This window comes from Symphalangus syndactylus, chromosome 8 (genome assembly GCF_028878055.3).
Source record: "Symphalangus syndactylus isolate Jambi chromosome 8, NHGRI_mSymSyn1-v2.1_pri, whole genome shotgun sequence".
NCBI classification, from domain to species: Eukaryota; Metazoa; Chordata; class Mammalia; order Primates; family Hylobatidae; genus Symphalangus; species Symphalangus syndactylus.
The window spans coordinates 43,264,272-43,279,183 of NC_072430.2; the positions used below are offsets into that span (position 1 = coordinate 43,264,272).

At 42.1% G+C, this 14,912-nt stretch overlaps 2 protein-coding genes across 2 annotated transcripts in view; one reads left to right on the forward strand and one right to left on the reverse strand.

The window, feature by feature from the left end:
* DNAL1 (dynein axonemal light chain 1) overlaps nucleotides 1–9,743 on the reverse strand; it is a 52,405-nt gene extending 42,662 nt beyond the window's left edge. The window contains exon 1 of the mRNA XM_055288883.2: nucleotides 9,624–9,743. Within this exon, the coding sequence (XP_055144858.1) occupies nucleotides 9,624–9,626 (3 nt within the window). The 5' untranslated portion in view covers nucleotides 9,627–9,743. The remainder of the gene's footprint in view (nucleotides 1–9,623) is intronic.
* HEATR4 (HEAT repeat containing 4) overlaps nucleotides 1–14,912 on the forward strand; it is a 357,461-nt gene that overhangs the window by 170,622 nt on the left and 171,927 nt on the right. The window lies entirely within an intron of this gene.

Genomic DNA, 14,912 nt, shown 5'->3' on the forward strand with positions numbered 1-14,912 from the left:
CCAGGCTGGTCTCGAACTCCTGACCTCATGATCTGCCTCCCTCGGCCTCCTAAAGTGCTGCGATTACAGGTGTGAGCCACCGTGCCCGGCCCCAATTTATCTTTATTGGTGTAATTTGTTGATTAACTTTTCAAGCAATAACTATTAGCCTTGGCTTCTACCATTAAAACGATTTCTTTCTTTGAGACTTTATATGCAAAGAGAATGTTTTAAATTTCCTGAAATCAGAATGATTTAAATATCTCTGAGAAAAAATAAGGAAATCATTATGTAACACCCATACACTTCCCTCCCACTTGGTTTACAAAAAATATGTAGCTTTCAATACTTGATATTAAAATACATTTTATTTCATTGATTCTAAGGATAAACATCTTTCTTACATTTTAATATTGAAATTTGGATACATCATAATCAGGAACAATTTACAATTGCTGTAGGTAGGTGGCAGTGGTGAAATTTTAGAAAAATATTAACCATTTTATTTCATATCATATATTCCTTTTTACGTTTGCAAAGGATGAGGCTAAAGGATAGGATAAAAATCTGTATGTCTACATACATTTAAAAGAACTCTATCAATAAGTACAAAATAAAAATTTTAAATGATAATCAAGTATTTGTCATAGTTCAATTCGAACCATTTTTTTCTTAGTAAAACAAAATAATGTTGCACCTTATAATTAATAGCAGCTTAGATTCAATTTAATATATTTAAAATTCTAAAGGTACCCAACAGAAGACATCCTTAATGAATTATTGCTGGTGCTCTTTTTTTAAAAAAGAATCCCAAAGAATAACAAAAGAAAGGTTTTTAAACTATGTGAACAAATGTGAATCTGAAAGAATCAATTCTTCAAGACGAATCCTGCATAGTTAACTGGGCCTAAATTTAAAACAGGGCCTAAGCTAGGCACAGTGTCTCACATCTGTAATCTCAGCACTTTGGGAGGCCAAGGTGGGAGGATCACTTGAGGCCAGGAGTTCAATACCAGCCTGGGCAACATAGAGAGACTCCATCTCTACAAAACAAAATTTTAAAAAATTAGCCTGGTATGGTGGTGCATGCCTATAGTCCTAGCTACTTGGGAGGCTGAGGTGGGATGATCGATTGAACCCAAGAGTTCAAGGTTACAGTGAGGTATGATCGCACCACCACGTTCCAGCCTGGGCAACAGGGCAAGCCTGTCTCTAAAAAAATTAAATTAGATTAAATCAAATTAATTAGAGCCAAGCAGCCATTTGCTTACTAAAGGTCACACGCATACTCTGAGTTCCCCCAAAAAACACAGCTCTGTTCAACTTTGGGACTTCCAGAGTTCATATGAACCAACCAATCAGAACGCACCTGAATCAACCAATCAGCTCACTTGACTCAACCAATCAAGGCCCAGCTGTATCAACAAACCAGAACTGAATGAGTTTCAATCCTTCATTTGTATAAACAGACCTGACTAAGAAGGTGGGCAGGAACTTTTGCTATAAAACTCAAGCCCTCCCTTTGTTCCCTGGAACACACCTTCCTTCTATACCTAAGGCTGCATCTAGCCATATGCAAACTGTTCATTGAAATAAAGTCTCTTCCCTCCATTTTCCTTTTGAGAGAATTTTTGTTCACAAATATATACCATTATGTCTAGAAAGTAAAGACATACTAATAAGCAACCCTTGGGTTAAAAAGAAAATTATAAAATAATAAAAGAAAAAAAGTCAAAATTTGGGGAATATAACACTAAGAAGGAAACTTACAGATTCAAATACATTTGTCAGAAAATAAGAGATAGAAAACAAATGAGCTAGGCGTTCACACATTTGGCAAAGTACATCATTACAAACCCAAAGAAAGTAGAAGGAAGTACAAAGGAAAAAGTCAATGAAAAACAGAATGGGGGGATAAAATAATTAACAAAACTAAAAGTTGGTTCTTAAATCCCTGGCAAGCCTGATTGAGCAAAAAAGAGGGCAATACAAATTGAAAATATAGAATGAGCCAGGCATGGTGGTTCATGCCTGTAATACCAGCACTTTGGTGGGGGAGGCTGAAGTGGGAGGACTTCTTGAGCCCAGGAGTTTGAGACCAGCCTGGGCAAGGCAGTGAGACTTTGTCTCTACAAAAAATAAACAAAAATTAGGGCATGGTGGCACATGACTGTGGTGCCAGCTACTCTGGAGGCTGAGGTGGGAAGATCATTTGACCCAGGGAGGGAGGCTGCAGTGAGCCGAGTTCACACCACTACACTCCATCCTGGGCAACAGAGCAAGACCCTATCTCAAAAAATGTATATAACCTGGACAACATAGCAAGACCCCATCTCTACAAAAAAATACAAATATTAGCCAGGCATAGTGGAAGGCACCTGTAGTTCCAGCTACTGGGGGGCTGGGGAACTGGGCAGGGGCTGAGGTGGGAGGACCACTTGAGCCCAGGAGGTCAGGGCTGCATGAGCCTAAATGGTACCACTGCACTCCAGCCTGGGTGACAAAACGAGATCTTGTCTCAAAAACAAACAAACAAAAACCACACACACACATATATACAGAAAAAGAGAGAGAATACAGAGAAATAACTGTAGACACCACAGAGATTTTAAAAATAAAATATCATGGCTGGGCACAGTGGCTCACAACTGTAATCCTAGCACTTTGGGAGGCTGAGGCGGGTAGATCACTTGAAGTCAGGAGTTTGAGACCAGGCTGGCCAACATGGTGAAACCCTGTCTCTACTAAAAATACAAAAATTAGCTGGGCATGGTGGTATGCACCTGTAGTCCCAGCTACTTGGGTGGCTGAGGCAGAAGAATTGTTTAAATCCAGGAGGTGGAGGTTGCAATGAGCCGAGATTGCGCCATTGCACTCCAGCCTGGGCGACAGAACAAGACTCTGTCTCCAAAATAAAAAATAAATATCGTAAGCAAACATATGGCAATAAGGTTTAAAACCTAGACAAGGCATGCATTTCTATAAAAAACATAAAAGTGTCAAAACTGTCGTAAGAATCAAGAAAATTTGAATAGACTAATACCATTTAAAATATTAAAATGATAGATTTACCCTTATCCTCCTCCCCTAATACTCCAAGCCTAGACACTTTTACAATTGAGTTCTACTAAGCTTTCAAGGGTATTCCCTGTAACAAGTTGTTTCAGAAACCAGAAAAAGAGGGAAAGCTGCCAACTTATTTTAAGAGGCTAGTATAACCTTGATGCCATAATCACATAAGGAGCCCAATTTACTTTTCAACATGGATTTGAAAATCCTAGATACAATATTATATCTTCAGGCTGGACATGGTGGCTCATGCCTGCAATCCCAGCACTATGGGAAGCCAAGGCTGGAGGATCGCTTGAGGCCAGGAGTTTGAGACCAGCCTGGGCAACACAGCAAGACCCCATCTCTACAAAAAGAAAAAGAAACAGAAAAAAAAATATTAGATTGTCAAAGCCAATGGTGTTTATTGAACCATGATCAAGAATAGATTATCCCAAGAGTACAAGGAAGACAACAAAAGAATCTATAAATGTAACTAACTAATGGATTAGGGGGAAAGTCACATTTATTTCAATAAGCATGGAAAAAGTACTTGATAAAGTTCTACATCTGATGTTAAAAGCTCTCAGCAGCTGCGTTTGGTGACACATGCCTGTAGTCCCAGCTACTCAGGAGGCTGAGGCAGAAGGATTGCTGGAGCCCCCTAATTGAAGGCCAGTCTAGGCAATATAGTAAGACCCCAGCTCTTTAAAAAATAAAATAAAAGTTCTCAGCTAAAAATTAAAGGGAAATTGCCTGGCCAGGCACAGTGGCTCACACCTGTAATCCCAGGACTTTCAGAGGCTGAGGTGGGAGGATTCCTTGAGGTCAGGAGTTTGAGACCAGCCTGGGCACCATAGCAAGACTCCCGTCTCCAAAAATAAAATAAAAAATAAATAAAAAGGAGGGAAATTCTTTGATAAAAGCTATATACCAAAACTCTATAACAAACACCACACTTAATGGAGAAATGCATTTATTTCAACAAATATTAATTGTCTATTATCTACCAGCATTCCTCTATGTGTTTAGGATATATCGATGAACAAAACAGAGATCTCTGCCTTCATGGAGCTTACATCTATTAGAAGGAGCAGATGATAAAAATATATACAGTTGGCCCTCCATATCCTCAGGTTCCACATCTGCAGATCAACCCACCACGGATAGAAAACATGTGCAAAAAATCCACTAAAAGTAACAATAACAACAATGAAAAATAATACAAATTGTAAAAACAATGGCCAGGTGCAGTGGCTCATGCCTGTAATCCCAGTGCTTTGGGAGGCTGAGGTCAGAGAATCGCTTGAGGCCAAGAGTTGAAACCAGCCTGGACAATATAGTGACACCCCATCTTTACAAAAAATAAAGATAAAATAATTAGCCAGGCAAGGTGACATGTACCTGTAGTCCTAGGTACTCAGGAGGCTGAGGCAGGGGGACTATTTGAGCCCGGGAATTCAAGGTTGCAGAGAGCCATGATTATGCTACTATACTCCAGCCTGGGCTACAGAGTTAGACCCTATCTCAAAACAAAACAAAACAAAACAAAAATACAGTATAACAACTATTTAAATAATATTTACATTGTATTGGGTAGTATAAGTAACCTAGAGATGATTTAAAGTATACAGGAGGATGTGTGTAGGTTAATATGCAAATACCACACCATTATATGTAAGGGACTTGAATGTCCATAGATTTTAGTATCTTAAGGAGTCCTGGAACCAATCCCACATGAATACCAAGGGAGAACTGCATATAATAAGAAAACTATATAGTATATTAGAAGGTAACAATTACTAAGGAAAAAGAAAACACTGGAGGTGAGTAAAGGGTATCAGAATGTATGTAAATGTGTGTGGAGGATGTTAGTTTCAAATAAAATGGTCAAAGTGGGCCTAACTGGGAAGGTAACATTAAATGTATTCCCTTTAAAAATCTCAAACAGGCCGGGCGCGGTGGTTCACGCCTGTAATCCCAGCACTTTGGGAGGCTGAGGCGGGCGGATCACGAGGTCAGGAGATCGAGACCATTCTGGCTAACACAGTAAAACCCCGTCTCTACTAAAAATACAAAAAATTAGCCGGGCGTGGTGGTGGGTGCCTGTAGTCCCAGCTACTCGGGAGGTTGCGGCAGGAGAATGGCGTGAACCTGGAAGGCGGAGCTTGCAGTGAGCCGGGATGGCGCCACTGCACTCCAGCCTGGGCGACAGAGCGAGACTCTGTCTCAAAAAAAAAAAAAAAAAAAAAGTCAAACACATCAGCCCGGCGTGGTGGCTCATGCCTGTAATCCCAGCACTTTGGGAGGCTGAGCTGGGTGGATCATGAGGTCAAGAGTTCGAGCCCAGCCTGGTCAACGTGGTGAGACCCCGTCTCTACTAAAAATATGAAAATTAGCCAGGCGTGGTGGCGGGTGCCTGTAATTCCAGCTACTCGGGAGGCTGACGAGGAGAATTGCTTGAACCCGGGTGGTGGAGGATGCAGTGAGCCAAGATTGCACCACTGCACTCCAGCCTAGGCAACAGAGTGAGACTCTGTCTCAAAAAAACAAAAACAAAAACAAATCTCAAACACATCAAGGATCACTACTAATCACCACTATGAATAATAATTATTATTTACAATAATTATATATATAGTTATTATTCTTCTCCTGGCCGAGAGAAGATATTTTCAACATGAAACCAATGAGGACCAATATTTAGAATACACAAGGAACGCCTAAAATTCAAAAACAAAAAGAAAAATGGAAAAATTGGTAAAAATATGAATAGAAAATTCACAGAAACTGAAACCCAGATGACTAATAAGAATATCAAGAAGGCTGGGCATGGTGGCTCACGCTTGTAATTCCAGCATTTTGGGAGGCCGAGGCGGCCATATCGCCTGAGTCCAGGAATTCAAGACCAGCTTGGGCAACATGGAGAACCCTTTCTCTACTAAAAACACAAAAAAATTAGCCAGGCGTGGTGGTGCAGGCCTGTAGTCCCAGCTACTCGCAGGGGCTGAGGTGGAAGGATGCCGGGAGGTGGAGGAGCCCTGATGGAGCCACTGCACTCCAGACTAGGCAACAGAGTGAGATCCTGTCCCCCCAAAAAACAAAAACAAACAAACAACAAATATATATATATACGTATATATATATATATACGTATATATATATACGTATATATATATATACATATATATACGTATATATATATACGTATATATATATATATGAAATGAGGTGTTATAACACATCGAGAATCAGAAAAATGCAAAGTAAAACAATGGAATACTAAAACACACCCTCGGATTGGCAAAAGTTAGAAAGTTGGTGAGCACATAAAGAAAGGGGAACTCTTGGCCAGGCATGGTGGCTCACAAGTGCAATCCCACCATTTTGGGAGGCCTGAGTGGGCAGATCACTTGAGGTCAAGAGTTTGAGACCAGCCTGGCCAACATAGGGAAACTCCATCTCTACTGAAAATACAAAAATTAGCCGGGCGTGGTGGCGAGTGCCTGTAATCCCAGCTACTCGGGAGGCTGAAGCAGAAGAATCACTTGAGCCCTGGGGGCAGAGGCTGCAGTGAGCCGAGACTGTGTCACTGCACTCCAGCTTGGGTGACAGAACGAGACTCTGTATCAAAACAAAACAAAACGAACAAACAAGAAGAAATGGGAACTCTCCTGCACTGCCGGAGGAAGTAAACACTGGTCAAGCCATTCTGGAAAGCAGCCTGAAAAGTGCCTAGGCAAATTAAGTATACATAGACCCTATAACGGTACAGTCCCACTCCCAGGTGTGTTTCCAAGAGAAATCTTTTGCACGGGTCCATAAAAAGGTATTTTCACAACACTGTTTGTAGAAAAAGAGTTGAAGCCATCCAGCTGTTTATTGCGGCAATATAAATTGGTATAAGGTTTAACTGGTTTCCCTATAGATAGAAGGTGTCAAAAACTCAAATGCCTGAAGGTCCTCATGGACATAACTAATAGGTAAAACTGGCCAATTAAAGACAAGACTAGTGTAAAGAAGATAACCTCTACTCAGTTCCAGACAACTGTTAGCAGGTGGGACTTGGGGAAAAGAGCTACCCTAATACACCATACTTCTTCAAATTTAAAAACTCCATTGAGTAACACCTTTATTTTATATATCATTAGGTAAGAAAAGATGCTGCCAGTTATAACATACTATATCTCAGTAATATGAAAATGTGAAAAAAAGTGTCCAGTGGTGAAACACGGTATTTATTTATTTTATTTTTTATTTTTTTTTTGAGACAGAGTCTCGCTCTGTCGCCCAGGCTGGAGTGCAGTGGCACGATCTCAGCTCACTGCAAGCTCTGCCTCCCGGGTTCACACCATTCTCCTGCCTCAACCTCCCGAGTAGCTAGGACTACAGGCGCCTACCACCACGGCTGGCTAATTTCTTTTTTTTTCTATTTTTAGTAGTGATGGTGTTTCACTGTGTTAGCCAGGATGGTCTCGATTTTCTGACCTCATGATCCGCCCACCTCTGCCTCCCAAGGTGCTGGAATTACAGGTGTGAGCCACTGCGCCCCGCCCCAATATTTATTTGTCAAGAGAAATTGGAAATCTTGGTTTTAATGTGAAATATCATCATTTGAAGACATTGTCCTGAAGTGGCAGGTCATAAGGGGGAAAAAAGACACTGAAAGATATATTTTTTTAAATTGAAATACTATGTGGGCCAATATTTCTGGAGGGACCCAGGTCTGCTAGTTTGCAGACTAAGCTAGTTCTAAATACAGTCATGAGCTGCATAACAAGTTTCAGTTAACAACCAACCACATATAAGACAGTGGTTACATAAGACTGTAATACTGTATTTTTACTGTAACTTTTCTATGTTTGTTTGTTTGTTTATTTGAGACAGGGTCTTGCTCTGTTGCTCTGGCTGGAGTGCAGTGGTGCAATCTCAGCTCACTGCAACCTCCACCTCCCAGGTTCAAGAGATTCTCATGCCTCAGCCTCCTGAGTAGCTGGGATTACAGGCACTTGCCACCGTGCCCAGCTAATTTTTGTATTTTTAGTAGAGGCGGAGTTTCACCATGTTGGCCAGGTGGATCTTGAACTCCTGGCCTCAGGTGATCTGCCCACCTCGGCCTCCCAAAGTGCTGGGATTACAGGCCTCTGGGATTACAGGCGTGAGCCACCACATCCTGGCCGCTTTTCTATGTTTAAATACACAAATACATTGTTTCAACTGCCTACAGTATTCAGTACAGTAAAATGCTGTAAAACTTTGTAGCCTAGGAGCAATAGCCTACACCATCTGGTTTTTGTAAGCATATTCTATGATGTTTGCAAGGCAAAACTGCCAATAATGTGTTTGTTAGAATGTATCCCTGTCATCATTAAGTGACTTATAACTGTACTTGTTCTGATTCTCTATTTGAAGATTTTCAACAATCACCATGGTTCATACTTTCATAAATATTTAGGTCTGAGCCTCTCTTCACCTGAATATAAACCTAGGTTCCAGAACTTTTAACTTTCCTTGGCAGTGGTTTTCAGCTAACTACTTGGGGAACAAAGTAAGGAAAGCAGAGGGGAAACTACTTTTTAAAGAGTGATATTTCATCTTGTTGAGGGCAGGCATGACTTCCTCATCATTTCCATCTCCTGGGCTCAATTTCTGCCCACTTATATAGCACTGGAATCACAAAAAGAAGACAAGTAATTATGCTTCTTCTTCATAAACATCTCTATCCAGTAGGACATCACATACTTTGCTCAATAGCTCTGGCTGGGTCTGTAATCCTTTTCAAACGACTAGTTAGAACTACCAAGTATGTAAGCAAGAGAGTGAACACTTCAAGTAAGAGTTGAGGAGCATCTCTAGGTAAAACCATTACTTCATAAAGCGCTCTGATTGGATAGACAGCTGGTAGATTTCAAAACTAAGGCAACAGCATTTCTCAGTGTGGTGGGATGCCCCCCAATTTTATAATCACTTGAGGTGTGTTGTCGAAATGCACATTCCTGAAACCCCAAATCATATTAAAAATTCATCATCTGCATTCCAACAAGCCCATATCTATGCATACTGAAATTTGAGAATCACTGCTCTAATATATCCATCAGAGTGTGTTTTACAGTGTCACCTAATAACTGCACTCGTAGTCATTCAGAAGGCAACCTGGATACATCACAGGTTATGAAAACTGCTGCAATCCGTGTTATACAGAACCCTGTGGTAACCAGCCCCTCTCTGCATCTCGACGGGGGGGTCACTAAGATTACTTCTATGTAAAGAGATATCTTTATCTATACTCTCCTTTCCATCACCCTTCCCACTCCAATACGCCCTTTTTAGAGAATTTCCTGCTCTTCGCCCTCCCTTTTCCCCTGTCTGAGTCCCTCCACCTCAACCCAACCTCCGATCCACCCCAGGCCGCCCTCACCACAGACCACCCCCAGCCAGGGCTTCTCTTTCGCCTCGGGCCCCTGACTCCACAGAGCTAGCGTCAGCAACCGGCTCCCTTCCGCTGTTCAAGGACCCCCAGATCCTTAACACTCCGCAGTCACCCTTTTCCACTCCTAATCTCTCAGCTTTGGCTACGCGGCCCGAAAGGTACTCACCATTCCGGCGGTTGCTACTGTCACTGCTCTGGTTGCTAGGGCCCGCGGGGTCAGTGCGCGTGCGCACTTCTCGGCGCTCTCCGCGGAAGCCCCATCCCCGGCAGCGGTCCTTTCTCTCCGCCCTCAGGGTGGTGCGAGCGGGGCATTGTGGGATTGCGTGGCGGCCGCCGGGGTCCTCCTGCCCTGCTGTTGCTGGCTGCCCTTTTGCTTCCTTAGGTCTTAACCCCGCACAGGAGTGGTCAGGACCGAAAGCAATTTCAGCTGATCTGTAGTGACTTGCCCGCCTAAAGTTAAAAACCTTAAAACGTCCCCCTAACAACTGCCCTTTTCATAAAATAATGTTCTTAATTCCTTTGCCCTACCGATGGCCTTTCCCACCCTTTTCCGGACGAGGGGAGAATAAGCGGCTTGCTGTAATTTATCTCCATCCCACTGAGAATACCAGAGCCAGACTCCACCGATTTTATGTTTCTTTACCCCGGATCCTCCAGGGAGCCAGAGGCAGCTGAAAGCTCGGTTCCACATTTTAAATATCACAAATTGTTGGTTTTAATCGCCAGGGTGTCTTTTTTTCCCCACCTACCAAATGAGCTAAAAATTATTAACGATAATAATAATTCATAGAGTTGCTAGGGGTATGGAGAAGTAGGGACACACAAATACGCTGCTGTTTATAATTGATACAGCCTTTCTGGAAGGCTGTTGGCTGTTCAAAAACTTTTGCACCCTTTGTGATCCAGCAGTTTCACTTCCAGGACATTATCCTGAGCACAGAGAAGTATGTTCAAAGCTTTAATAGCAAAAAAAAAAAAAAAAAAAAAAAAAAAAAATCAACTCAATTATCAACAAAAGAGAATTGGTGGCCGGGACTGGTGGCTCACGCCTGTAATCCCAGCACTTTAGGATGCTGAGGCGGGCGGACCACTTGACCACTTGAGACCAGCCTGGCCAACATGGTGAAACCCCGTCTCTACTAAAAATACAAAAATTAGCCGGGCGTGGTGGCACGTGCCTGTAGTCCCAGCAATTCCAGAGCCTGAGGCACGAGAATTGCTTGAACCTGGGAGGCGGAGGTTGCAGTGAGCCGAGATCGCGCCATTGCACTCCAGTCTGGGCAACAAGAGTGACACTCCGTCTCAAAACAAACAAACAAAAAAAAAAGAGAGAGAGAAAACTGGTTAGTAGTATTGAACATCCAATGCAATAATGTACTTCCATTAAAAAAGTACAATTGACTTGCTGAAAGGCATCTATTCACATCCAAAGACAGTCATATTTTAAGTAAAAATAGAAGTTACCAAACAAAATAGTTGGTAGGATTTTCTTTTAAAATTATACATAGTGGCCTGGTGCAGTTTGTTCATACCTGTAATCCCAGAAATTTGGGAGGCCAAAGTAAGAGGATCCCTTGAACCCAGGAGTTCGAGACCAGCCTGGGCAACGTAACAAGACCCTGGCTCTGTAAAAAATAAAAATTAGCAAGGCGTGGTGGTACACACCCATAGTCCCAGCTACTGGGGAGGCTGAAGCAGGAGGATCATTTGAGGAGTTTGAGGCTGAAGTGAGCTCTAATTGTGCCATTGCACTCCACCCTGGGCAACAGAGCCAGACCCTGTCTCTAAAACAAAAAACAAAACAAAAAAATGGAAAAGTTATACATAGTACACACACGTATGTAAACATATATCTAAAAGGATATTATGAGGGTTTAATGTTTGCTGTGGACTGAGTGGTGGTACACCAAAATTCATATGTAGTGATCTGGTGAGTTTAAGTTCTTTGATACTTTCTGAGAGGTCTGGGGGATACCTAAATTTTAAGCTTTAAAACTGGAAGAGTCAATTTCTATGTTTATTTAAAAAAAAAAACTGCCTATGGGACTATTGGATAGGTTTCAAAATCTTGGTACACTTCACATAAAGAACATTTTGAGTTCCAGATTGTCAAAGGTTAAAAACATTCACACAGAAAATAAAAGAATTATATAACTTGGACCCTTCTTTTGTTCTTTCATCTCCTACAAAATGACAAAATAGATTCCAAAACCTGTTCACCAGAGAATGTGTGGGTCTGCTTGCTCTTATTTCAGGTCTGGATAAAAGAAGTTGAAAAAAGTTTAAAAATAATATTGAAGGCCAGGCGCGGTGGCTCACGCCTGTAATCCCAGCACTTTGGGAAGCCGCGGCAGGCAGATCACCTGAGGCCAGGAGTTCCAGACCAGCCTGACCAACATGGAGGAAGCCGGTCTCTACTAAAAATACAAAATTAGTTGGGCGTGGTAGCGCATACCTGTAATCCCAGTTACTCTGGAGGCTGAGGCAGGAGAATCGCTTGAACCCTGGAGGTGGAGGTTACAGTGAGCCAAGATCGCACCATTGCACTCCAGCCTGGGCAACAAGAGTGAAACTCTGTCTCAAAAATAAATAAATAAACAAACAGTATTGAAACAGTGTCCCCTAATTCAGAATATCTAGCAGACCCTTTGAAAAGTATAAGTAAAATAGTGTTAAATGATACAAAACAGAACCAAATACAATATGTTAAGAAATCTTTAACTTTTAGGGCTGGGCACAGTGGCTCACACCTGTAATCCCAGCACTTTGGGAGGCCAAGGCAGGCAGATCACTTGAGGTCAGGAGTTCGAGACTAGCTTGTCCAATGTGGCAAAACCCTGTCTCCACTAAAAACACAAAAATTAGCTGGGCATGGTGGCTCATGCCTGTACTCCTAGCTACTCGAATGGCTGAGGCAGGAGAATTGCCTGAACCCAGGAGGCAGAGGTTGCAGTGAGCCAAGATTGCGCCACTGTACTCTAGCGTGGGCGACAGAACGAGAACCTGTCTCAAAACAAAGAAATCTTTAATTTTTAAACAAAAATGTGGACCAAACAAAAGAGAAGAAAAAATTGTCACATTTAAGAAATGAGTTAGAGATTAAGCAAAATAGTTAAAAGTTACATACCTTAAAATTTTAAAAAAAGAACGTAAACCCTAGGATAGGCACTAATTCTTAAGGTTGTTTATATAATAGAGAAGTTTATCAATTCAAATTAGAATTAGCTGACTGGGTGCAGTGGCTCATACCTGTAATCCCAGCACTTTGGGAGGCCAAGACAGGAGGATGGCTTGAGGCTGGGAGTTCAAGACCAGGCAGGGTAACATAGCAAGACCCCATATTTAACAAAAAAGAAAAGAAAAGAAAAATTAGCTGGGCATGGCGGCGTGAGCCTGTAGTACCAGCTACTCAGGAGGCTGAAGTGGAAGAATCACTTGAGCCCAGGAGGTCAAGGCTGCAGTGAGCCATGATCATGCCACTGCATTCCAGCCTGGGCAACAGAGCAAGACTCTGTCTCAAAAAAATAAATAAATAAAAAATAAAATAAACCTTGACCAGGCATGATGGCTCATGCACTGCATTGCAGCCTGGGCAACATTAAACCTCTTTTTAAAATTTTACACAAGGGCCGGGCGTGGTGGCTCGCGCCTGTAATCCCAGCACTTTGGGAGACCAAGGCAGGTGGATCACCGGAGGTCAGGAGTTTGAGACCAGCCCGGCCAACGTGGTGAAACCCCATCTCTACTAAAAATATAAAAATTAGCCGGGCATTGTGGTACATGCCTGTAGTTCCAGCTACTCAGGAGGCTGAGGGAAGATAATCGCTTGAACCCGGGAGGTGGAGGTTGCAGTGAGCCGAGATCGCGCCACTGCACTCCACCCTGGGTGACAAAAGCGAGACTCAGACACACACACACAAAAATCTTACACAAAAACCCCTGAAATCAGGAAGTGGTGTGTGTGAGTTTATACACACACACACACACACTTTTTTTTCATTTTTTGGAGACAATGTCTCACTTGGTTGCCCAGGCTAGATAGGCTGGTATGTAGTGGTGTGATCACAGCTCACCGTAGCCTCAACCCCACAGGCTCAGACAATCCTCCTGCCTCAGCCTCCCAAATAGCTAGGACTACAGGCATGTGTTACCACCCTCAGCTAAATTTTAAATTTTTTTGTAGAGACTGGGGTCTTGCTATGTTGTCCAGGCTGGTCTTGAACTCCTGAGCTCATGCAATCCTCCCACTGTGGCCTCCCAAAGTGCTAGGATTACAAGCCTAAACCACCTCACCAAAACCTGTATTTTTTCTTGATGTTAATAATTTGAAACTTGTATTCAATTTTAAAAATAATGTTAATTTGGGGGAAACTATTTAATAATACTATAAATTAGGGCAACAACTCTTCAACCTCTGCCAAGAAGACCAATCGCAAACCACCTGTTTTTTTTTTTAGATAACAGTCTCGCTCTATCACCCAGGCTGGAATGCAGTAGACCAATCACGGCTCACTGCAACCTTGGCCTCCCAGGTTCAAGCGATCCTCCCATCTCAGCCCCTCAGGTAGCTGGAACCACAGAAGTGTGCCACCACGCCTGGCTAATTTTTTGTATTTTTGGTAGAGACTAGGTTTTGCCATGATCCCCAGGCTGGTTTTGAATTGCTGAGCTCAAGCGATCTGCCCACCTCGGCCTCCCAAAGTGCTGGGATTACAGGCGTGAGCCACCATGCCCAGCCGCAAACCAGTCGTAAGCACAAGATTACTGATCAACCAAAATCAGAGTCTAGTAATTAATATCGTTACCTTTCCCTTCAAATACTTAAAAACAAATGGCAACTGCAAAACTAAAACTAAATTATAATGAGGACCAGAACTTTTAACATGTTTCAATTCTATACATTTTAAGTGTTTAGAGTACAGACTCATAACTTCATCTAAGATTATTCTAACAAGTTAAAGCTCACCCACAAACTGTAATTAAGTTTTTGGTGGAGAAAGTGGAAGGTGGAAGGGATAAACTCTGTCTTTCTCTCAGATAATTACATTGTCTACATGTGTAATTATCAATTTGCAACTAGAACCTAGATCCTGCCTGTTTTAAAATGTAATTTTAAACAAAAGTGTGAAGGAAAGTTTTTAAAATTATACCGAGATAAGGGAACTTTCGAGAATCAAAGCAAGTGTTTCTCGGTAATTAGTTGCCATTCTAAAGACAAATATCTTAGAGTTCCCAACTTTCTCTAAAGATCCTGGAACAAGGTGCAGCTAGACACATATCAAAATCTGATTAACAGCAGAAAATATTCTGTGACTTCAGTCCACCACCAACTAGCCTCTGAGTCATCCTATTAGAATTCACTCTAGCCTCTGACTATTATGAGAAAATTATCATAACCCAATGGTTCCTCATCACAAAACCAGGGGCCTATATGCATGTATTCACCCCAGTCAAA